At 40.4% G+C, this 24,986-nt stretch overlaps 2 protein-coding genes and 1 long non-coding RNA gene across 11 annotated transcripts in view; 2 read left to right on the top strand and 1 right to left on the bottom strand.

Moving 5' to 3' along the window:
- The window catches only part of dennd1b (DENN/MADD domain containing 1B), a 99,390-nt gene extending 97,203 nt beyond the window's left edge, over window positions 1-2,187 (bottom strand). For 2 of the 4 annotated variants that reach the window (XM_048251709.1, XM_048251708.1), the window contains exons 1-2: window positions 1,711-2,187; window positions 970-1,034 (exon numbers count right to left, since the gene is read on the bottom strand). In XM_048251709.1, the coding sequence (XP_048107666.1) occupies window positions 970-1,034; window positions 1,711-1,727 (82 nt within the window). In that variant the 5' untranslated portion in view covers window positions 1,728-2,187. The remainder of the gene's footprint in view (window positions 1-969; window positions 1,035-1,710) is intronic. The other 2 variants (XM_048251710.1, XM_048251711.1) reach the window with 1 other exon arrangement.
- Window positions 2,188-2,991: 804 nt separating this feature from the next.
- On the top strand, window positions 2,992-5,616 carry LOC125300825. Its single transcript, XR_007194612.1, has 3 exons — window positions 2,992-3,468; window positions 4,962-5,003; window positions 5,183-5,616. It is a non-coding gene; the product is annotated as an uncharacterized LOC125300825 (long non-coding RNA).
- A 7,672-nt stretch (window positions 5,617-13,288) lies between these two features.
- On the top strand, window positions 13,289-24,051 carry lhx9 (LIM homeobox 9). 6 transcript variants are annotated; one of them, XM_048253453.1, is made up of 6 exons: window positions 13,289-13,814; window positions 14,470-14,529; window positions 14,844-15,046; window positions 15,510-15,868; window positions 18,919-19,121; window positions 22,460-24,051. In XM_048253453.1, the coding sequence occupies exons 1-6, from the start codon at window positions 13,641-13,643 to the stop codon at window positions 22,514-22,516; spliced, it is 1,056 nt and encodes a 351-aa protein (XP_048109410.1). In that variant the 5' UTR covers window positions 13,289-13,640; the 3' UTR covers window positions 22,517-24,051. The 6 variants fall into 6 exon arrangements, with proteins under 6 accessions (XP_048109410.1, XP_048109407.1, XP_048109406.1 ...); XM_048253450.1 differs by lacking the exon at window positions 22,460-24,051 and adding an exon at window positions 19,916-22,001 and having other exon boundaries at window positions 15,513-15,868; XM_048253449.1 differs by lacking the exon at window positions 22,460-24,051 and adding an exon at window positions 19,916-22,001.
- Window positions 24,052-24,986: the final 935 nt, after the last annotated feature.

Raw genomic sequence — 24,986 nt, 5'->3', positions numbered from 1 at the left:
ACTTCCTAGCATGGCAAATGACGCATGTGCTGTAAGCAGCCACGTTGACCTTCCACCTTCTTCCACCTCCTTCCCCACCACCAACGCCTGCCGACTATGCACTCAAACGTAGTTGGGCTCCTGAGAGCAAGAGTCAGGAAATGAGACCAACCCTTGGCAGACCTTGAGGGAAGTAGGTTATGACAATATGAGATCTGAACCCACGCACGTAGTTTTTTTCCCCCACTCAAAGTTCACATTGATAATCCGAGACAGGAATCATTTCATTTTTTCTTATGAACTGCTCATAGTCATCTCGCACAGCTGCATCAACAGCTCACCTACAAAACACCTCTTCAACATCACAGCTCAAGACGAGCAAAGTGCGGTTACTTTTATATGACATTGGCCTTCATGTGATATTTGATTATGGGAACACTGCTGCTTCCCATGCTACAACAGGAGTAATATTTCAAATAACAGTGCAGCATCAATTTCCTGTACAACAACCTGAGCTTATATGAAACATCTTTCTGAAATCTTGAATGGATTTATTGCACCAACACAGGGAAATGGATGGTTTGTTGAGCCTCCTCCATCAAATGTGTAACAAGTCTTGATGGCTGCTCCTGTTTTTAAAATAACAGTTTCCCAAATGATATATTTTGAAGAGATTGTTAAGATGGCAGCAGGATATGAAAACTCATGAGAGAAAAAATACCCCTTTCGCCTTTACAAAATTGGGCTGTGTGACCGCAACTCATATGAATGTAATGTTAAAGTTTCATCACTTTTTCTGATGGTGACAAAGGTAACTGTGTAAATTAAAAACTAGTGACAAGATCAGTGAATATTATTGTCACTTCATGGCCTATTCCAATAACCCTCATAACCTGTGGTTATTTGACACTACAGTTGAAATTCCCAAAATAGTCACAATGCAAAACAATCGAACTTACAACTTAGGCCTACACTTTTATTTAGACTCACCTTCATTTTCAGACGCAGGGCATGCCACCTGCAACACTAGATCGAATGTTCTGTCTGGTTTTTCGCTGTGGAATGAATGAAAGCAAAACTTTCAGTCAGTGACAGCACATAAGCATGTGGATGTTCAGGGTACACTTTTCTACATGTGGATGCAACAGTGTTTAGAAGCAGTGTTAATAATGTGGCCACATTGTATCTCCCAACAAAACTAGGCACGCAGTTAAGCAGTTGTCACATTGCTACAGCGATGTTTGAGCTATTTTGGTCAGCTGCTGCAAATTTGATAGCTGCTATCTGTCTCGGGAGTGTCACTGAGGATGGTGGTTATTAAACCAGCTATCCTAGTTAGGGTTAGCTAGCCAGTTATCAAGCTCATTTACATGACGGGCAGGGACCGTTCGTTTATGATTATGTGTGTTATATGTGGCACTGAGCACATCAGACGCAACATGACTTTTACTTAACTATGATGCGACAGTTGGAATATGTCAATTCAGGTAAAAGAGCACGGTTTCAGTAGCTATTGGCTAAATTGCTAATTTAGCTGGTCAGCTCGCGCGACAGCCCAATGAATCAACCAAGCAAGTAGGCTACTGTAGCATTAGTGGCAGCTAACAGGCTAACAAGCTCAGTCAGACTTATACTGGAACGTCGGGTCTAAGTTTGCTCAAATTTTGCATTGCGTAAACCAAGCCACCACAGCATTACTGTTACTTCAGATGTAAACAACTCTTGACTTACTTTATTCTGCTGTCCATGGTTACACCATCGCGACAGCTCTCGCTGGCTTGATTACTGTCAAAATAGCGACAGTAGCAAACCTCGCGTACCGATGCAACTATGTGTAGGTATGTAATGAGTATCTTAACATGAACATGTTCTCGGTCCAAGCACGTGCCTCGAGGTTCCCCGTTCTTGCAGCTTCTGCTGGACCGTTTCAGTTCCACGATTATCCACAGCAGAGAACACCGACCAGGAAGTGTAGCCAAAGATGTCGTGACGTCATGCCATTTGATCAACACCTGGGCCTGTGTGTTCTCAGCGGTAGTTCAGTTTTGATAGCCTGAAGTGTAGCGTGTTTTTGTTACTGTAAGTTTGCGACATGTTGTTATTTGGTTTGCCAAAGTGTTACTTCTTACCTGTATATTCACGGGAGACTTACATTATTATTGATAGGGGCTATTTGTTATGAGGCTTAGCCTACCATCTTTCATCGATCAATGGATATTCTAGCCTATGCACGAAGGCAGTTGTAGGCCTACAATTGTATTAAACTATCCTATTTGATTATACAAATTCAACTTTTGCTTTGCATAAACAATTTTAGTGATGTAACAGTCTTGGGCTACATAGTGTCATTATTACTGTTGTTTGTTTCAATAATGAAAGTGTTTCTCTGTGCTCAAAAATATACATGCAGTTGGTTGCAGACTGCAAATGGCTGCAAGACAGCATGCATTATCGCTACCCACCAAAAGCGAGCCAGAAGTTGAGAGGTAGTGGTGATGAATGATTCTCTAAAATGTCTTACCGTTTCTTTCTGTGAAAGTGTATTATTATTTTTTTTTATTGTAACCACTGCTCTGGGTGCATACATTTTGTATAGCAGTGTTTGAGATAAGGACAATTTTATGACAAGGTTTTGGTTCAGTGGGAGGTGTTGAAAGAAACTCGTGCTCTCAGAACTCCCACAGGTTTGGTGGTTATTTGAGGAACTGTAGGGTAGAAGTCACTAAAGTAAAAACCTCATTCGACTGGCCTTACTTTGTCATTTCATATTTCTAATGGTTCCTTCCCGTTTAAAGATCTTCATAGGCTAAGCAACGATTGTTTTTATTGGCTTTAGCTTACAGTATCCACATAGTCTAACATTGTCTAAAAGACCAGGATGAGGAAAATCATTAAACTGAATATATGCGAAATCTAAATTAGTACAGGTGAGAACAGAGTTAAGTCGTCTGAACACCTGTTTGACCACCACCACATTATTATTGCATGCCCAATACAAAACATTGGGGGCGCAACAGAGGCAGAACTCACGACGATTACCAAATCGACGAGTGCTTGTCCTTCATGGTAGCATGCTCGACAGCACTGACGTGAGGTTCGTGTTACCAATAAGGTGTCAGTTTTTTAAGGCAATGTTTGCGTTATTCACATAGTCTACTTTAGTGGACGTTTAACATTTCAGATGCTAACGTTAGGCTATCAGAGGCGAGTATAGTGTCAGTCGTTAGCATGTTGCGTTCTTCCATGCACGACTTTACATGCTCTTTTATGGTTAGATTCAGTACGCTGATGTCAGTCGAACTTGGCAAAAGCGACAAGTCTCCTGGGGTTTTGCACATATCGAAAAGTAACTCGATTCAAAGCAGAGCTGATTCTAATTCATGTATCGGAGCATTGGGTCCCTCCGATGGAAAAAGCCCAGATAATGCAAAAACACAACTGACTGCCAACGATCTAGAAATCCACAGGCTACACAAGAAGGCATGTGAGGTAAGGACATAGGCAAAAGATTTTCCAAAATATAGGTGAAGGAAGGCAGGAATTCGCCTCGTGGTGTTACACCGTCATGGAATCGTGTAGCTACATGGGTAGTGTCTGATGGTGACCGTGGTCTGGCAATTGATGAACTATTGAAACTGTTTTGTCATTCATTTTGTAGATGTCTACAACTATCGTGCCGACCTATAGTCTACTTTTTCACACAATGTCTTCTTCGTGTTTGAGAGACCTTCGTGAAATGCCCAACTGCTTCAGCTTGTCCAAAAAATTATTTACAATCCTGTGACACGTTGGTGGCGTCAAGAGAATTTCCCTACCTCTTTAGACGCCACGAAACGGCACTATGGCGAAACTGTGCAGACAGTGCCAGCGCCACCATGGTGAGACGAGATGCCATGCGAAATGACATACCATGTCACCAAAGAGCCGCAGGCCTTTCTGCCAACGTAGCCTGTCACAGCTGAACCTAGCAGTCCCTCCTCTTGAAGCAGACTGAGATGACGGCCACAAACTTCAGAGTGGCTCGCCAACTGCCTCTGTACTTTTAAACAGACGAGTACACAGCACTGTAAACAGTACCCTTTGCACAGGTCCATTGTCTCCGCTCATTATTCCAAAACCATCTTAAATGAAGACCGACTTTAAAAGAAGTATGGATCCTTTTGCATAGGTGCTTCCTCTGTGAAATTCTCACTGTTTTTAAGTGGCAAAACACCAGCAGACTAATGCTTGCTTCACCAGCAAGGAAGGTTTACTGACTTTATCAGTAGACCTGCTTGGTGAATTACCTAATGGAATAACCTGTTATATGAATAGCCTCTTTTGGCATTTATATTGCATTAGTTTATGCTATAGCCTAAATATCACAAGAAAGAAGAGGCCTCTTCACAAGCTCACCAGAATCCAATATTATCCAATAGCACATTGCCAGCTGTGACAGGGATATAACATGGCATCTCTCCAGTGCAGTATTATGGTTACAAATTATTTGTGGCAATTAGTTTATTGCTAGACATATTTTGTAACCATAATAATGGCCAATATAGTATATCACAGAAATATATTTTAATCAAAATGTTTAGTTCCTTTCAACTCAACAATAACAAAAACAGCACTGGAGGGATACCGTTTTATATCACTGTCACTGCTGGTAATGTAAGTGGTCACAGCACTGTGCTAGCCAATCATGCAACCAATTTATCCTCACAGTCCCCCTCACACAGAGTGTGTTGAACACATGGAGTGAGCCAACAGCTGGACTGTGGGAGTTATTTTTTATTTAAATATTTATGCATTATTTTCCCTTTTTCTTCAGAAAAATCAAGTCGTTCTTTGATGTGAATCAGAGGGCTGAGAGTTGTCTGACTTGTGTAATTTTCTTGTTAACCCACTACATAGCTGCAATCACAGAATGGCTCTGATATATTTTTGTCTTATTTTCTTCCTTTCTGTGTTTTGTTTGTACAATCTATGAATATTCACAGGCTGAAAAGAGACTTTACATTGACCCATCGACAGGATACAAGGTATTCACAGCTTTTGCTCATCTCAAGAGAGGAAAGTGTTGTGGGAGTGCCTGTAGACATGTAAGTTTTGTTAACCCTAAATCAATGTGATGGTGCACACCAGCATTTCACATTTGATACCGCCACATACCATCTTGTTCTGACTTGAAACACTAAATTGCTATGTTTTTTTTTTGTAGTGTCCATATGGCCAAGTCAACGTAGAGGATCCAGCAAAGAAGAAGCATTTCAATTCGTTGTTTTACGTGTGACGATGTTCTGAGGTAACTGCGGGAGTTAGTATGCCAAGTGTAGTTTGTGCTCTCTCTCACTCATTCTGGACTGTTTGAAGGACTGGTCTCCTTAACCACATTTGTTTTAAGTGATGAAATACCAGGAATCCAAGTGCAACCCCCATCCCTTGAACCAGCATGAATCACAGTTATCCATTGTGATTTAAGTCTCAGAGCTATTGGTCAGCTCCTCTCTTGCAAAGGCGCATGAACTCAAGCCTTTTGTTTTAATCGTGAATATTTTATCATGGCTGGTGGTTTGTTCTTTTGATGTCTCTCGACCCTAGCCTCGATGTTGCCTTGATATTTTAAACATGTTTAATAAAAACATCCAGCTGGTCTCTCAGGCTCAGTGCAATGCTGTGCGTTGATCAAATTACACGTTTGGAGTGATTGCACAAAAACCAATCTAACAGGTGATAATGACCTTGCATTGAGTAGGAGTGTGTTGACATTGCAATTGAGCCAAAATAAGATGAGACACAAAAGAGCAGAGTGTTGACCTTTATTAACCTATGCTGTTATTAAATTATTAAGAACGAAAGCCATGCATGTACCATAAGACTACTGGCCCCTAGAGGATGGAGAGGACATGCCCTAACCTGACCTTTGTAACTGTGTCATCACCGAGAATGCCCTGTTTGCTGCACTCTTGGCAAGGATGGTGCAAATGCCTACAGGCATGTTTACACCTGAAGCACTCGGCATTCTGTTCACATTAAAGAAATGTGCCACCTCACACTGGCTACCTCAACTGGACATAACTCATTTTATATTCAAATTGCGGGTATATGTATATTTGAGTTGATACTGGGAGCTGGGGATAACAGGGAAAGAAACCTTCTGAAAGAGAATTTAGCATCAGGTATTTTTTCCATGTTTGTTTTGATATGCAGGAATGTTGGTGACAATCTCATACTGTGCATGGAAGGCTTAGAACAGACTACTGGAAGAAAGAAAATTCTTCATAGCAGGAGCATTTCTAACATCCTAATGCATGTCTAAAATAGTCAGGGGCAAAGTGCTTATGCAAGATACACTTTGACACCATCTGATTGAATGTCACTGTTAACAAACATGCCACACACACCAACAGGCTCTTTCTGCCCCCCCCACACACACACATCTTCATCTTGCACAACAACCTTCTGGAAAAGTATTGCGTCTAAATTTATTTGTGGCTTATCTCTCGAGACCAAATGAACTCTCTATTAGACCACACCAGCACATTGTTCCAATCCATAGCCAGAGAAAAAATGTTGATTTTAAAACAAAATGGACAGTGGGACAGCATGCATGTGTTTTTGTATATATACAATATTTTATATACAGTATATATTATTGATTGGATAACTGGCCCCCTCCTTTGCTCTCCCAACCAAAACATAAAACCCTTCCATGTGTGCTTGCCTGTGTCTGAAGGAGCAAGCAAACGGTGTCTGGGGGAATGTGTCTTCAGCAGCCACAGCAGCAGCAGCCCAGCCCAGCCCATCACAGCTGCCTGGCAGCTCGGCCACAGCCTCCAGTCTCCCACGTCAGGTGGGTTCCCAGGCTCAGGGAGGCTGTGCTGATCAAAAGCAAAGCCCTGCAAGCGTCTACAAGGAGACTCATGATCTCAACAGCACCAGGGTCGGGCAGCTTTGAGAAGGCTGGGGGGAGAGAAAAAGAGAGAGAGGATGGTTGAGTGGGAGAGGGAGGGAGGAAGGGGTGTTTGGGTGGTGGGGGAGAGGTGGGATGCGTCGTCAGTCGGGATGAGAGGCAAATTTATTTTGGCGAATTCTGAGCCGGATCAGCGGAGCGTGCCGGCAACAACATTTTCTAGCGGGGAGGCAAAGGTGTCACACTCATCAAGTACCTGGACCTGCCTGCCACGGGCCCCTGCGAGTTTTGCCTAGGGACTTGTCTGTCACGTCGCAGTAGATGCATTGCCATTCAGGGCTCCCGTTCCCCAGCTCCTGCAGCCCTGACCATGAAATAGGCCAACTTTCATGTCTGCTTCATTCCTCTGCGTCCACAGACTACAGAGATGGCACAGTCTTGGGCATCTTTTTTCCCTGTTTTTTTTTTCTTCTCCTTACTACTACCCCTCCTCCACCACCACCTCCTCCATTTCTCAGTATTGGGTGACTGAAACACAAACACTGCATGGTACTTCGTGTCAGCCCAAGACAGATTTCTGTGAGCCTTGCTCGAGCAAAATAGGAAAGAAAATGTCTATGCTTTCACGTGTCAGGACCCAATGTTAAAAGTGGTAGCTGTTAGCAGTTGTGTGTATTTGAGAACTAGTTTGGGGAGCACTGGAGTAAAAGCTAAATCCCCAGAAAAGGTCACCTTTTTAAGGATTTAACACATGCATTGTGTATTTAATGCAATTTATTTAAACATGAGTCAAAGTTGACATATGACTTAAAAATTAATGAAGATCCCAAATTTCCATATTGTAGTGTATGAACAATGTTACACAACATAAGTAGAATATAACTTTAGCTTGGATGCATTAACAGTAGCATTTGAAAGAGAACAAAAGAAACCTGAAACCTTAACAATCTGTAATCGTCACAATATGTGTTAGACTCAACAGCTGAAATTGGTTTATTTTATTACTGACCAGGCGCACAACGAAAAGGTGTGGTGATACATCATTCTCCATGTCCATAATAAGAAAATTACGGGGAGATAACTCGTTTTGGAATAAACTATGATAACATTACTTATGGGCTGATAGGCTATAGCCCAAATGAAAGGGCCATGTGTTTCTCACTGCACAGTGACCTTCAGATGCAGCATATGCTACAATGAAGTGGGGCACCACGCGAGAGCACGGAGCCAAAGCACCACAGACTGGAGCCAGTTCCAGGCAGCGCTGTCCTCTCCAGATGATGCTGGTCTAGGCTGCGAGCCCTGCGGCAGAGTCAGAGGACGGGCAGGGGTATCCGCATCGAGCAGCCAGAGGGGGAACCGAGGGCGGGCCATGATACATGGGGCATTAGCTATGTGTGAGAGTATATGAGCAGCTTCAACAAAACATCAGCATCTGGTGTGTGCGTGTGTGTGTCCGTATGCATGTGCGTGTGTGTGTGTGACTTTATGTGTACAATATAAAGTATGTGGCTGTGAAGATATAATGGGAAAGTATATGTGTGTGCCAAGTTGAGCAGCAGCTGAGCAGCCCCCGCATCCCTGCAACAGAGACAATGTCACTCAGCCCCAAGGCTGCGGGTTATGAAGTGGTCAGATTCATAGGCTCCCCTGTGGTAGGAGCCAGGGCCCTGAAAAAAAGCCCACAACATATCTGAATGACAGTCAGGATGCCAGATTCCTTTGGACAGGCCTGCAAATAGCAGTGCAGAAACAGCAGGCATCACTCCTGGTGATCCAGCCAGTCCACCAGGCTCCACGATGCCAGATGTGGCATCCTCAATTACTCCAAAGTCCAGCCTCATACTTTTTTTTAAAATCATGGATCATTTGTTTAAAATGTGGGCTGCAATAAAGACAAATAAATATATAGGCTTCATGTTTGATTGCATTATTCCACAGATTTGGATAGCAGAAATTCCCTGTATTGATAAACTCATGGATTTCCTGTGAAAATCTAGGAGGAAGGTTATTGGTCTGTGTTGGCTACTTTAATTGGGCTGTGGGTTATTTTAACGGGGGAGTATTTGGTAAAGATAGCAACCAGGGACTTATGATTCAAGTTATAAAGCTCGTCAATCCATAATCAAGGATGAAATAAAACCAAATGCCTTGAAACCAGGTTGTGCGTTTTGCCGATTTTGTCATGGCAGTAATTCTTTGCACTGCTCCGACAGTCGTGTGTTATCATTTGCTTAATAGAAGGCACTGGCCGCTAGTTCACTAACTTCTCTCCTATCAGTGTTTCTTCCCAGTGTCAGGAGACGATGGCTGCGCAGCGGAGATTGCCCTCTGAAGTGAACCCACAGAGCCAAGATATAACTTTCAGAGGAAGAACTTGACTATACCGATGGAAAAAAACAGCCATACTCAGTGGCGCATGTTGCAACAACAGCCGAGCCACAGCTGCTTTATAGAACTATGCTGAATTTAGGACTACGCACCAGAACTGAACTATTCTGCCTCCTCATTGCTCGTGTTGTGTAGGTTATCAGACGGTTGCGCAAACGGCTAATACGGAGTTCTTCGATATGGGAGAAAGCTTGCTTTGAATTTGCCAATAGGCTACCTCAAAGGGTAGGCTATAGGAGATTAGCCTTTTATAAAATAATCAAATTTCGATTAAATCGACGGAAATCTCGAGGTTACGCAGATTAAGAATGCAAATGAAGAATCGTCAGTTGTCAGGGTGGTTATTGAGAAGACCCGGACCCTAAGGACCATTCAAAACAGCACTTTTCTTATAGTGTCTTTGACGACATTTTCAAATAATTGCCAGTGAATCAGTGACCATCACAATCCATCATCGTGCAGTGATATCTCGTATTTCATTGTCCTTGCATTTATCATTAGTTAAACTCTTACTCGAATTACGAATAAATATGAAACCTGCACTACTTCAGGCTAAGTGATGAACAATGACAGGCCTTTCGTCGAGTGTGGCATTTCAAAAGGCCTTGCGAGTTACCCTCGCCTTTGCACCTTCGCTTTTAATTCATTTGACCTTAATAAGCTCAACGTGTCTGTCAAAACCACGAAAACAGTATTAATTGTGAGGAGCAAGAGTCACAGTCAGTCAATGAACTCCCGTAGGTGTGCCGCGGGGTTATGAGCGCAGACATGAAGGTGTGACACTCTTCGTTTTGGATTCACCAGGTGACGCCCACCTATTGGGCAATAATATTTAGGCCAATTGTTTGAACAAACGATACAGATGCATATAAATCTGCCGAGTGTATCTTTAATGTTTATAAGTGGCTGTAGTGTGACTGATTTTTAAATATTATGGGAAATGTGGCACTTATTTTCTCCACCCATACACACCAACTCCAAAACATAAAAGGCGATGGTTGATTCATGTAAACTATTTGCTTCAAGGGGTCAACTATAGAGTTTCTCTATAACAAGTTTAAAACGTCAGAATTCATATTGTTAAGGGTAAGGGGACCTGGGTTCGTCCCAGACCACCGTTTGGGCATGACCTCCAAATATCGAATATTTCCTGCCGTGGATTTGCAAGCTCCTGATGAGAACCTACATTGATCAAGAAAATGGTTAATAGGCGTGATGTGGTTACGAGATAGCCTATGCATTTTGCTTCTGCTTTTCAGCAGGCTGCTAAATGTAGAATCCTATGTTGGTCTGTAATTTATAGTTCATCTTTTGTGTGGCGTGTTTGAACATAAGTGTCTGGGTTAGGCTACATTAAATCTTGTTCAGCACTGGGTTATTTTAATTGACACACCCGGGGACTAGGACAAACGAGGGACACCCCCTTTCCACCGATATTCTCCTCTCTCCGGTACTACACACTTATCGCGCCGTTTCAGTTTAGTCCTAGCGGATGTCCAGCAGCTCAGGTAAGACGCATCGCACTGACGTGCCCAAATAATGTCATTATACAGAAGGCAAAATTTGATATCCAAAATGTACCCTATCTTTTGCACTTTGAGTCACTATAGAATTTCAGATGGGAAAATCCTCCAGCCTAATTAGCAAGAACTGCATTAGCATTTATGACAGATAGCAAGTGAAGGATGGCGAGGGGGTAGACACAAATACAGTCCTGTTAAAGGTGTAGGCTGACACCGTATGCTGAATGAAAGCATCATGTTGTTAATTAATTTTGTCGTCTGTTGATAGCCTATGTTTATGCTCTCATTACACTCAAAAAGTAATCGGAACTGGTTTAACCTATATTACTTTTGTTTGTGCTCTATAAAGGTATATTCAGACCCGATAAATATTTCTAATTAAAGATACAGTAAAATGCAATAAATTAGGGGTGATATTTATTAACTTGAAAATGGGTTTCTCAGGAAAAGCAGCGGCACGCTCCGTCGACAGACACATTAAAAGCATAAAATGCTTTATACTTTTTCAAAATTAGTAGCCTATTTTGCATTAATTTCGATCAGTTAATGCTATATGTTATATTTATAGGCTAAAGCTAAAAGCTCAAATTAGACAATATATTCGGGATAGATTTTCATGTAGATTAGGTATGGTTTAGGTCATAAATTACGCATTACTCTTTCTATAACGATAACCCCCTTAGGATTTTTTTTTGCCTTCCACAAAGTGTCTTAGTTGTTTCTTTAACGATGCATTTAGACTCAACCGTGTTAAACGGAATTAAAAGAATCAAAGACGCATATGAACGAAATGTAGGCCTATGTAAGAATAATGACATCATTGGTCTGCCTAAAAAATAAATACATTGATTATTCCATTGTCTCAACATAAGGCCTATGACGAATCCCACTGCAATCGATGCAAGTTAATTAAATGTAATATCATCAGGAGGACATATCAGTTTGTGTGTAAGGTGGTGTCATTTTCACTCACTCAGTGGACAACAGTATGAAACTGACAGAGCGAAAATGTACTCGGTTAAGTTTCCGCCAGCTTACCTCATACAAACATTGGCAATAGCCTACGTTATCACGGATCACGGGTCTTTGATAGGCCACTGTAATAAACCACGAACGATGCCGTAGTCATTATAATGTAACCGAATGTCAGATGCAAATGTAACACCTTTATTTAGAACTGTTGTGGACTGAAGCACCCGCACCTGCAAGTAATCCTAATTTGAGGAATTCCTCTTTCAGATAAGAACCGGTCTCCTTTGTCCACGTCCCACACACTTAGGCTACACACACAAAACTAAAACTAAATTCGGATCAATAATCTGAGCTCAGATTGCTCCAAAAGAGAGGGACATCAGCAGGATACATTCCACAGTGCAATAGTGAGCCAATGCAATACCCTGATACAGAAACGCCCGTATTCACCTTGAAAAAACAACGGTTGTCTAGTGTCTAAAGGCAAGCGCTTTAACCCTGTTGTGAGGCAACTGGTGTGTTATTGGAAGCTGTGATCAGGATTTAATGGAAAGGCCGGAGAGTCTTTACAAGACGTAATCGTATTAATTACAGTGAAAGGAAACCCTGCTGATTTCACTTTAAAGGCATTTGAAATGATAGGGACAATCCTTGTTGTAGCGGATAGTAATGACGCCCTTTGGATAATCAAACACAAAAAAAACACACACCTATTTTCTGGTACAGCCAACACATCCTGTCATTCAGAGATTTAAATGACAGAGATGATGTCCCTACCAAAGTCAACCGGTATCTTATCATCAATTTACGCATACGGAAAGGTCGGAGGCTATTGCTACATATTCCATACTCGCATAACACAGGATTGAGCATGCTAAAAAAGCAAACAGAAAATCTTAAGAACTTACACAGCAGCAACATTATTAAAAATGCTTGCACATTTCAGACAACATTCAATGTAACTGTATTTTAATAGCAAATAATAAACTGTACATCATATGCATTACAAGTCATCAGTTTCAGCCATTTCTAAAAGTTTTTTTTACGCTCTGTCAATTTCATCATTTTTTTGAAGGCTGCAGTCCTCATGTAGCCAATTTGAAATTGAGTAAAATTGAATTAGAACTGAGTAAAATTAGTCAAAATGATCTCAACATCGTAAAGACTATAGCCTATTTTAAAACTCACATTTAAATGATTAAAATAAAAGTAGGACAAACCATTTCATCTTAGTTAAATGGCTGTCAGTAATCCCTTCCATAATTTAACTTTACGTCGTAGATCCTAAACTGATAAATGATCAGTCAAAAAAAGAAGTAAATTGTCAATACCAAATGCTTTCTCCAGGCTGGTGCTGCCCATCACAGGGGGCTTTGTGAAGAGAGGGACAGGTCTCTTTGTTGGAGAACAGAAATCAGTGGCAATGAAGAGATGGGGAACTCCTCCTACCCAATGATCCCAACTGGGCAGGCTTGTGCTCTCTCTCTTTCACTGCACAAATAGGACACGGCTCTCCAAAATCAGCCAGTCCCAACCTGACCTTCAACGGCTAAAGCACACTAACAAGGAAATTGAGGACTTTTTTTAATTTCCTGAAAACACAAAAGGTTAACGCTGACAACAATATTAGGTTATTCTTTTGGGTTCTACTTCGACTGCCTTATCGTCTGGACTATACTTGGTTTTCTTGCTGTGGGTGTGTGTGTCTGTGTTTTTTCCCTTTCTTGCAAGGAGGGGGAGTCGCTCTTAAGATTTCCTCTGCTCCTGGACGCTTCATATGTTCAGTTGGTTTCCAACAAATTGAGGCATTGCAACTCATCTGTGTGAATCTCCAACAGCAGATCTCAGATGCGCTAAGATTGCGGAAAGGAAGGCTGTATATGGAAGTTGTGGGGTGCAAGGCAAAAGAAAGCAGTTGCACATTGCGTCCAGCAGCCATGCTTTTCCACGGCATCTCCGGGGATCACATTCAAGGAATCATGGAGGAGATGGAGAGGAGATCCAAAACGGATTCTCGTCTCGCCAAAGGGGTGCAAATGAACGGAAGAGAAACGGTAAGATTTTAGGTTTTATTTATGAGTTCTTCATTTTCGTAATTTCCTCCAGTTCCACTCACTACAGCCATAGTTCCGATGGCCTCAAGATGCTAAGAAGTCGGTAAAAAATCCACTTAAGTTTAGTGGCAAGACTAGCCCTATCGACATGACATGTTTAACTCGAGTGAGGGATAACAAACGATCCGACCTCATAATTGCATGAATCCATTGGTTCCAACATGAGGTTAACACGAGGCTACAACTGTTTGTTTAAATCACTAAAGTGCCCAAGACCATAATTATGGATGACAGATCATTTCATTGTAATTAGGCTACTGCCCTATGTATTAGGCTACTGATTATGTGCTTTCATTATCCTGCCAATTATTGAACTCAAACCATTTGAAGCAACTGGTCCCAAGTTTGTAACATTTGTAAGAGGAAAATGTCAAAAAGGATAGGCCTGTATTAACAAGAAAACTGTATTCAAGTTCTCAAAAGTGAGGGACAATAAATAAACTAACTTACAGGCTGATGCATGTAGCATACATCTAATTAGGCCATATCTGAATACATTAACAACATAACGAAATATACATGTTCATTTTTGTCATCAATGAAAAATGTAAAACGACTCTAAATCACTGTTCAATTCATCTTATTCATTTTCAAGTCATTCCGTGAATACACTATGCTGTTTGGCCATACCTCTGAAATCAACTTGGATTTCAAAGTAAGCAAATTATAAATCATATTTACATTTTTTTGGACAGCACAATGTAAAACAATTTAATAGTACAGTAGCCTAATTCAACGAAACCCTTTTATACACGGTTATTGTCAGTTTGCCCTGGCAGAACTATACATTTAGGATGTGACACATTTAATTAAGTAGGCCTAGATGTGGTTTAGATATTTTATTTTAAAAAAAAACTTACAAATAGACGTTTACAATATGTCCCAGGTCTGATTTTATTCGTATATTTTACATGCGTAATACTCTTGACTGCACTCTGTTTGAATGATGTTTCTGTATGATTATCCCAGACAATGCCCAACATGAATCCAGAGAAGCCTGCCCTGTGCGCCGGCTGTGGAGGAAAGATCTCGGATAGATACTACCTGCTGGCTGTGGACAAGCAGTGGCACCTCAGGTGTCTCAAGTGCTGTGAATGTAAACTGGCCCTGGAGTCAGAACTCACATGCTTCGCCAAGGATGGTAGCATTTACTGCAAAGAGGATTACTACAGGTAAGAACAAGGTGTTTTGGAAATGGTTACTGTTTATATCGTCTTGGAAAATGCTGTTGGACTTCTGGATCGCGTCCTTAGAAAACATAGAAATGTAGCATGTGCAAAATGGATCCCTTGCATCTTACATCGGGCTGTAGGCTAAGTCGTGTAGTAGTCTGCATGTAAAGAAAACTGTCATAATTGATTTCCATTAATTGGGATGAATAGATGCACATATACTTCATACCAAACCCAGTTCTGGTGATGGTTAAGTCAAGCAAATGATACTCAACATACGCGAACATTGTCTAGACATTTAAAGGTTAAGAATCAACAGGCTCCAAGCGTCATTGTTTTTATGTTACCCTACAATTCAAATGATCTTCATAAACCTCATTAAATACATATCTAGGCCTATATACGAAAAATTACTTTTGGGGCTGATTAAGGAGAAATTGTAAATATGTTTTTCCTGTTCCAGAAGGTTCTCCGTGCAGAGATGTGCCCGCTGCCACCTCGGGATCTCGGCCTCGGAAATGGTGATGCGCGCGAGGGACTCCGTGTACCATCTCAGTTGCTTCACGTGCACCACCTGCAACAAGACACTGACGACTGGCGACCATTTCGGCATGAAAGACAACTTGGTTTACTGTAGGGTTCATTTCGAGACACTTGTGCAGGGAGACTACCACCCCCAGTTGAACTACGCCGAGTTAGCGGCCAAAGGCGCAGGGCTAGCTTTGCCTTACTTCAACGGCACCGGCGGGACGGTTCAGAAGGGAAGGCCCAGGAAAAGAAAAAGTCCGGCCATGGGGATAGACATAGCCAGTTACAACTCAGGTGAGTCGGCTGTTGTGTGTGGGTGAAGCTGAGAAGAATTACATATGTGTAATGTCAAAACGCACGTGATCTATTAGCCTATATCATTGTCGCGCTCGCTCATGGTCATGCACAGAATGTGTGTGTTTGTGAGTGAGTGTGTGTGTGTGTGTGTGATGTTGACCACATTTTCTTATGACCAAGCACACTTCTTATGGCAGCCTACCATTTCTTATTTACACAGTGTCATATGACTATTTAGAGAAGCGACGCATTTGGAGTGTTCCAGATCTGTCCTTTTAATATATTCTTATATTGTGTACCTTATTTCAACTATAGGCCAACGCATTCCCTAAAGGCCTTGATTCCTCAAATGCTGTTAATTATTATTATTATTATTATTATTATTATTATTATGCTATTAGCATAGGCTATAAAATAGATGACGTTCTAAATTGTTTAATTTAAATGGACCTTTAATAATCGTGCAACAATAAATTGTCCTATAATAGCCTCATGTACAAGTACCGATTAATAACTGCATAACTGTAATGTTGCCAGTTCACTTATCAACAAGATTTAAAGAGTGAACTCATGACCTACGCCCATCCACGTGCAAGAGATCATAGTAATTTGGTCTTGCGGCAGAGGTTTTCGCACGGAACGGTTTCTTTATGTTCCCTCTGCTTGTGTAGGCCTAGTTGGCAAAGCCGTCATAGCCCTGCATTACTTTACAATTCAGCAAGAAAAAAACTTATATTCAAACACTGAATGTCGTAGCCTAATCCATGCCCGCAGTGCTTCTTTTGTTGTCGCTGTAGCAATTAGTGTTTGCTTGAGAAAGTTTGGCTTTGTGTGCCAGGTCTCTGCTGTTCTTCATGAATGGGGAGAAGTGAGGGTAATCTGCGTGTTAATTGTTCTGTGTTAATTAAAGGTGACGTCGGAATCCCTGGCTTGCAACCAGTTTTAAAATGGCCGCTTGAAGTTCACTAAAGTTCCCAGCATTAGAAGACCATAGTGGGCAATGGAACATTTTTTTTATTGAAAACGTAGAAGCAATAGCCTGGTTTCTGATGCAGAATAAGTTTTGTGACATTGCCTCTATTTGTTATCATAGTCGTCATAGTTGTTCAATGTAGCCTAAGCGTAATCGACCAGAAGATGTAGCCCACCACTTCCCAAGTCTTACAATAGGCCTACAATTGTAGCTGCAATTTCATCTCTTATCATGCCATGTTTATTTTTGTTCATTTATCCGTCATAGGCTATTTATTAATTTTAAAGCGGATGATAAGACATCGAAATTATTGTAAATAGTTTATGCTTGTTAGGAATATCAATGATATTATTCATGAGAAACCTTGCCTTGTAACCCATTGTTTCCAAACGTAATCGGATTTTAGGGGGACGAATATTTAAAACAGCCACCGGGCCTACAACAACGAGAAATGTATTTTCAAATCAAATCTTGAAGGCTATTTATCATTGGAACATTTGAACATTTTCACTCTAATATTTGCAATAGCCTAATACGATGTGTTGGTTATAGGATTAAAAACGAATAGCCTAGGCATATCCTAACGCAAAATTCCAGCTTGACTGTTGTTCCTAATTTATCTCCTTGTACATTTGCTGACAGAGACCCCTGCTGGATGATACTGGACTAAAATAAATAAATAAATAAATAAATAAATACACATTATTAGTGGTTTAACGACCACTATGCATATATTTTTTAATTTAAATAGAACAGGCTTGAATCCGTGCAGAGGAAAACAACAACACTGGTCTGACCGTTAGATAAGATGTCAGTAGGCCTATGACCCATAAAGACATTCAAATAGCTTACACACTCGAAAACTCGATGCAATATCATTGATAAATTGTCTAAATAAAACGCGCCTGCTTCGCAGTATTGATATTGTTGAGCGTTATATGGTCTAAAACATTTAACAACGTCGATTTTAAACGAATAGCCTAGCTTACATTTGTAATGTGGTCTGTATCCATTTTCCGTAATTTCAAAATTCTGTACACCATTTTAGGCAGAAATAGCCTAGTCCATAGACACTGCTTATTAAAAAGAGCAATATCAAGGAATTGAACATGGGCTAACAAGCAACTCGACAGTGTAGGCTAATTAAGTGGTTTTACAATTAATAGGTATCCAGAATAAACAAACCACTTGACAGCACAATCATCTGGTAGGCCTGGATGAGATGACATTTCTAAACTACATTTTGTGTCACACATCGTTTTGGAAACCAGTATGGAATGGCAGGTTTTGTTGTCCTCATTAACACCTCACTGCCAACATTATCAACACCCAGCCATGGGCTGTTTGAAAACAGGTTGTCAACTTTGAGACCCACATGCAGTCCTACACATTTTCAGTATATGGGAACTTTGAAGGGCATGCAAGGCTGAAGAAAAGTTTAACATTTGAAAACATATTAAAGAATAGAATATAATAGAATACATCAAAGAATGGCATAGGCCTATCTAATCAATAGCTTAATGTAGGACCTTATTAAGTAGGCTAGCCAGCTTGTGTGTTAGAAAAAGCTAATAGAGTTTTTGGCAAAGCCTACTATTTATTTTCATAAATTTTCATTTTCCTCAGCATGTAGTATATTATAGAGATTTACTTGAGTTATCTACAGAATCATTCATTTTGTGTGCTCTTCCTTTTTAGTCAAACAGTAATAACTGATTTTGGCTCTTTTAAATGAAGCATCCCTGTCTGCATATTTCCATTAACACTCCCGATTATGGAGCACACAGGCGAACAGACCTCAGATTTCTCATTTAATTAACAACTTTGCTTGTTTTATTTTGCTTTTTTTTTGCCTCCCCCCTCTCTCCCCAATCTCTTCATACAAATGTCTTAGTGGAGAATGCACCGACAGCTAGGACCTGCTTGATCAGCTGTGTGCACTGATCAACACTTCAGTAGGCGCGGAGACTCCGCACACCATCTGTGCATCTCTCGCTCTGCTTCTGACGCCAGTCTCCTCTTCTGTCTCCTCCTCCCCCCCCACCTCCCCCCCTCCCCCATCATCCCTGCTCAGGTTGTAACGAAAACGAAGCGGATCACCTGGATCGAGATCAGCAGTCCTACCCACCCTCCCAGAAGACCAAACGCATGCGCACGTCCTTCAAGCACCACCAGCTCCGCACCATGAAATCCTACTTCGCCATTAACCACAATCCGGATGCCAAGGATTTAAAACAACTGGCCCAGAAGACAGGCCTGACCAAAAGAGTTCTACAGGTAAGCCCTCATTAGCTTACAATGTTACTCCTCTTCCCATTCCCAATCTCAACCCAAAACAAAAGTCCATGCCTCGTGTCTCTGTCTGTCTGTCTCCCTCTCCCAAATCACCACATCTAACATCTTCCCTGATCAGAGGATGATTTACCCTCCATGCATCCCATCTCTTTTGAGTTTACACTTTTAATGAGTTTTAATGTAGAGACTTATCTGAAGCTGTTTCTGTGTCATTGCATTGAATTGCCAAGTTGTCAACCTGAGTGTACACCAGGTCTTTCAGAGCAGACAGTGAGAGAAATGTGTATACATGTTTCATCCACTGCTTATTGTTAACGATTCCCAGACATTTGGTGCAAAATGATTATTAGAGATGCATAATGCCAAAATGAGTGAGAACCTTATTTTTCCTAAGAATTTGTTAAAATCATTAAGGGGGTATATAGAATATACTATTTTATGTCATATACCACCATGACAAATCATTCTGTAGAAGTCCAATGTAGGACAATATATAGCCAACATCTGGGTGGATGCAACATTCTTGTACCAGCTGGCTTTACCTTCCTGATTTTGAAAAAGATACAAAAACAACAATGATCAAACAACAACCACCAAAATTGGCTACCTGCTCTCTTGCAGTATTTCCTTTAGTCACGCAGACGCTCTTAATTATGTTAATGAGCCAACAAATCTAAAATGTAGATTAAATAATATTTATAAAATATATCTAAATAATAACAAAATGGCCTGTCAGAAAGTAGACACTTTAAAAAGACGTTGGGATTGGTTTGCAGGTTTGGTTCCAAAACGCACGAGCCAAATTCAGAAGGAACATTTTGCGGCAGGAGAATGGGGGTGTTGATAAGGCCGACGGTTCGTCACTGCCTCCGCCCTCCGCCGATGGCTCAGCGCTCACCCCCCCCAGCACGGCCACCACACTAACAGACCTGACCAATCCCTCAATCACTGTAGTCACCTCAGTCACCTCTAGTCTGGACAGCCAGGACTCGGGGAGCCCCTCACAAACTACCTTGACAAATCTTTTCTAACACGGGATTACATTTTTTGCTCACATTACTTTATTTTTTTTAATTTTTTTTGTCTTCCTCCTCCAATTTTACATTTATAATTCTGATTATTAAAATAATAATAATTATTATTATTATGATTAAATCAGACACACCCTCAAGTCACCAGGGATATATCCCTGGACAAAGCGAAGAGCTCAGAAATGAAATTATTTTAAAAATCATATTGATGTAAAGCATTGGCATCTGCTTGGCAACTGAGTTCGCAGTCAATGTATTTTTAGATATTTGTTTTTGTGTGGAGAAATTCTGATCTTTGGTAGTTATGTCAAGGGGCTGACTATCATTGACTTGGAAGATTGCTAAAGAAATAATTATTGGGACTGTTCAGTTTGTGTCATTTATTTGATTTCTAAATTGACTTTATGGTGGCTTATGTGTAATTTAACTTTAAATCCCATTTCTTGCCCAAAAAGAAATATGTATGTAATATACGCTATGTCTGCAGTGTTCTATTAAAGCATATTTTAATATTTCCTTTGTGGAAATGTTTGAAATATTATTTTGTAGAATGTGCGGATAAAATCACGACACCATATTCATGACAGATAAATGTTTTGTTAATTAATTCGATTGTTATCAGACACAAGGCTAGAACAAAACAAATTGTTGCCAAGCAAATAAATCATATTAGTAAATCCTATGACTGGGTGTAAAACAGTATGGTACCTTTCAACAGCAGGTTAATTCTACATTTCTCGATTTTGTCTGAGTGTTAAAACTCAACAAATACAAATAGATATTGTGCTGGAGACCATGTATTTGTGATTCAAATTTTCAAATGGATAGAAAGCTGGAGGATGGGCACTGTTTCTTAATTGATTGTCTTACATATACCAGAGAGCACTTTTCTAACTAGTATCAATCAGTTGGCTTCACAGTAGTTCAGCCCGACGGTAGTCCTGACACATTTGCACAACGACATGTAGTGCCCAGTGAAAAGTGCATTATTTTCATGATGCTCAGGGTGACGACGAGACTCTGAAGGAGGGAAGGTGTTGCATCATTTCATGGGGTGTAAGGGTGGTGTTGTGGGGATGTAGAGCTGACTACAAAAAATTCTCATGACCTCAGACAGCGGGAATATTGTGAAGGAGCCAATCTAGAGAAAAAAATGTCAACCATGGTTTTTTTTTCTCTTTTTATTTTCTTTTTTTAATATGAAGATTTTTTGGACTGAATTTCTTTTCTTTATGGACACTTGCCACTGAACAGACCAAAAAATAATCCTGTTTTTTTTTCTGGGTGCTGAAGGGAGAGAGGGACAGAGAAAGATAGAGAAGTCTTTGCTGGGGTTTTAACATTTCATTGTAAGTGTCGAAATCTGTTCTAATGTAGAACAAAAAGCGGTACTTTAGATCTACTCAATGAAGTAGATGCTTAACTCAGTTCTACTATGTGCCTTACGCTATAACTTGGAGGAGAGTTTGTGAAATTCAGGATATATATATGTCGTTTGTTATCTGATTCTTCACACCCTTCTGACGCCTCACTAGTTTTGTACTGTTTTTTGCATCTTATCTCTGAAGATCTTTTTAATGGTGTATCCTGTTAAAAAAAGGGGGCGCGATGTCACAGAAAGCAGTTGTGCACTCTTTCACATATAGTTGGTAAATCCAAGAATCTTATATATTGATCTTCGTGTTAATAGTACAGTTAAGTGTTTTATCAAGATTGTCCATGTTTCCTTGTTTCTTGAAAAAAAGATGGTGTATAGAAACTATTTCCCCTCACATATTTATGGACCAAATGGTTGTTATATATCTTATTAAATTTTGTGTGAATAAAAATACTTTGCTTTAAAAGAGTTATTTTTCATTACACCAATTACCATTTTTATGTTGCCTCTCAGATGATTTGACTGTGTTTTGTTCTGCCAGACACTTACAAATGAAGCAGCATGAGTGGAGTGATTGATACAAATCAAATACTAAAAGAGCAAAGATGAAAAATGTGTGCTATTATTTCTCAGTGTTGATTTTTTGCTCCTCCAATCTTTCACTGTGTTGAATATTTTAAGGTAATGCCCCATGGATTTGCACAAACCCCTGTGTTCAATTAAATAAAACAGGAGCTTAGGCCTGCTTGGTATTGCATGAACATAGTTATCTTTTTTAAAACATGAAATCACAGAGATGTAGGAGCGCACACGTTTATACATTATTAGGACTGAGGTGAAACTAAATGCATAGCTCTTAAAGTCAGGTTGCTCTGTAGTTTAATATATTGTTACTCTATGATTTCTTTCAGGGAGAACAAATCATGGGGCATTACAGCAATACTTCCCGACGTTTGAAAATTCCCTAAAGTATTAAAAGAAGGGGGAAACTTTGATGGGGAATCCTCACCATTGAAGACACAGACAATATTAGGATAAGATGATAGCGTCCACAAAAAAACAAGAAATAAAATCAAATAAAAAAATAAATAAATCAACAACAAAGCAAATGAAAATGGACGGACAAACAGCTTTAATAATGCCCTGAATGTTATGACTGACTCTTGGAGGGAAACACACAATATATGAACCTTCCTTACTGTAGAAAATTCTTTCACATTGCTCTTTGTAATTAAATGTCAATGGAGTAAAGATGCTAAACTAATCGTATGATAGCAATGCATTGCAAAACTGTTATAATATTATACTTGTATATACCAGAGCAACCTTACAGTAAGAGCAACTGTGTAGTTCAGCTGACGCACAAGTCCTCATGAGTGCATGTTTTTACACACACATATACACACAGACACATACACATACACATACACATACACATACACATACACAGACACACACACACAAACACACACACACACACACACACACACACACACACACACACACACACACACACACACACACACACAGACTATGATGATGACTTAAGCCTGCTTGCAAAAAATGTCCTTTGTTGCAAATGTCATTTTCATGACTGCAAGCAAGCCCCCCTAACAAATCCAGCAACAGAGTGTCCATCAACTGGAATTCTGGAGGAGACATTAGAGGTGGAATTTGGCCATATGGCCACATTGCATAAAAGAGAAATATAAAAACAAAAAAAGATGAAAAAGAGATTAAAAGAATTAACGCTTTGCATGCACCTAAACATCAACATTGTGATATTTTGATTAATATCATTTGTGGCTTCATTTGTTATTCAGCTGTAAAATAAACAGGAACATGTCCAGTGTCAAGCCAGTATGTTTGCATGAAAAAAAAAAAACACAATTTTAGGACAGGACAGTTTCTTTACCTTTCTTATCAACATTTGTGCTGTTGTGTATTTTTCCATGAATGTTCTAAAATAGGACATACCATCGTGCCAGCTATGTTTTTAAATAGTTGAAAAAAATATTTGTTTTGGCTCATCTTAATCAGTTACTCTGGAGTTTCTTTTTTGTAAATAAAAACATTTGTATGTGCGCTTCCATTCTTGTACTCCAGAACCTTACAGTTTTGTAGTAGCATATGCACTCTTTTGGGTATAGTCCCATCTCACAGAATCCTATGTGTCAGCAGTCAGTCTTAGGGGGCCTCAATGAATATTGTCCCTTATGAGAGCCAGTAAACAGCAGTGTGTCGAATTCCTCTCACGTGGGAAACGCCGAAGACATGGCTCTCAACCAAACCTCGGTTCACTGGGGTGCCACTTAGTGTTTCCTGTTTGAGTGGTTGGAGGCTTATATTTTGCATGCCTGTATGACAGTGTACACAGTGTGTTCACCTGATAAATGACTATGGCTGTATGTGGTAATGCATCAAGCCAAGGGCTCTGCTGTAGGTGTGTGGTGCGGCTATGTCCAGCGCAGAAAATTCAGGCAGTGGTTTTTTAGAGTAGACTTTTTTTTTCATTTTCATAAACTAAAAGGATGGCTTAACACATCTTAAACTTAAACACAGATCAATCATGTGTTTAATTAACCATTTATGTTTTCATGATATATATTCAAACACATCAAGTGTGTGTCATAGGCTGGTCACTTTTGTTGTTGTTTCTTGTCAATTAACTTCTTGAATTACACATAATGTGAACGTAATGTGAGACTTGGCTTCTGTTGTTGCTGGAGTGAACATGCAGCCGACTGTTGCTAGATGCAAACGATCACAGATTTAAAACAGACGCAGGGGAGTCTCGTGGTTATGTAGCCTGGGGGACATTCAGCACAATGTACAGAAAGCTTACAGAATCTGAAATACACACACTGGACAAAATGTCAAAAACACTCTAAGAAAGGCAGTTTGTATTGGTGTAATGCATATATATACGGTTTGGGCTGAATATGCACTGTGTATTGCCTTATCCTCTGAGAGTTGAGAATTGATGGTCTTTTTTTTACTGTAAGAAAATACAGTTCAAAACAGATGTGTCTCTACGGGCTTCTTGAGAAGGTGAAACCGGGAGGCATCCTCAACAGTGAAAGCCCTGGGAGAATTCTGCTCTGATAAGCCCAGCGCACAAAGAGATCAAAGAGCACCAACGATAAGTCGACCAGGGGTGGGTTTTCAGACAGAGAGAGAGGGAGAGAGAGGGAGAGAGAGAGAAAGAGAGAGAGGAAGAGAGAGGGAGAGAGAGAGAAAGAGAGAGAGGGAGAGAGAGGGAGAGAGAGAGGGAGAGAGAGGGAGAGAGGGGAGAGAGAGAAAGAGAGAGGGAGAGAGAGGAGAGAGAGAAAGAGAGAGAGGGAGAGAGAGGGAGAGAGAGAGAAAGAGAGAGAGGGAGAGAGAGGGAGAGAGAGAGAAAGAGAGAGAGGAAGAGGCGATGACCAGGAACAGGACTGG

The sequence above is a fragment of the Alosa alosa genome, chromosome 9 (assembly GCF_017589495.1).
Source record: "Alosa alosa isolate M-15738 ecotype Scorff River chromosome 9, AALO_Geno_1.1, whole genome shotgun sequence".
Classification (NCBI taxonomy): domain Eukaryota; kingdom Metazoa; phylum Chordata; class Actinopteri; order Clupeiformes; family Clupeidae; genus Alosa; species Alosa alosa.
The sequence above is the reverse complement of the archived record's forward strand: the minus strand, read 5'-3'. Positions and strand labels throughout refer to the sequence as shown.

What these genes read in the sequence shown, in the direction of transcription:
- lhx9 (XM_048253449.1), top strand. Translation starts at nt 13,641, where the DNA reads ATGGAAGTTGTGGGGTGCAAGGCAAAAGAAAGCAGTTGCACATTGCGT. An exon ending in AAATCAACTTGGATTTCAAA is followed by an intron (nt 14,530 to 14,843) that starts GTAAGCAAATTA and finishes TGATTATCCCAG; the next exon opens with ACAATGCCCAACATGAATCC. An exon ending in TGCAAAGAGGATTACTACAG is followed by an intron (nt 15,047 to 15,509) that starts GTAAGAACAAGG and finishes TTCCTGTTCCAG; the next exon opens with AAGGTTCTCCGTGCAGAGAT.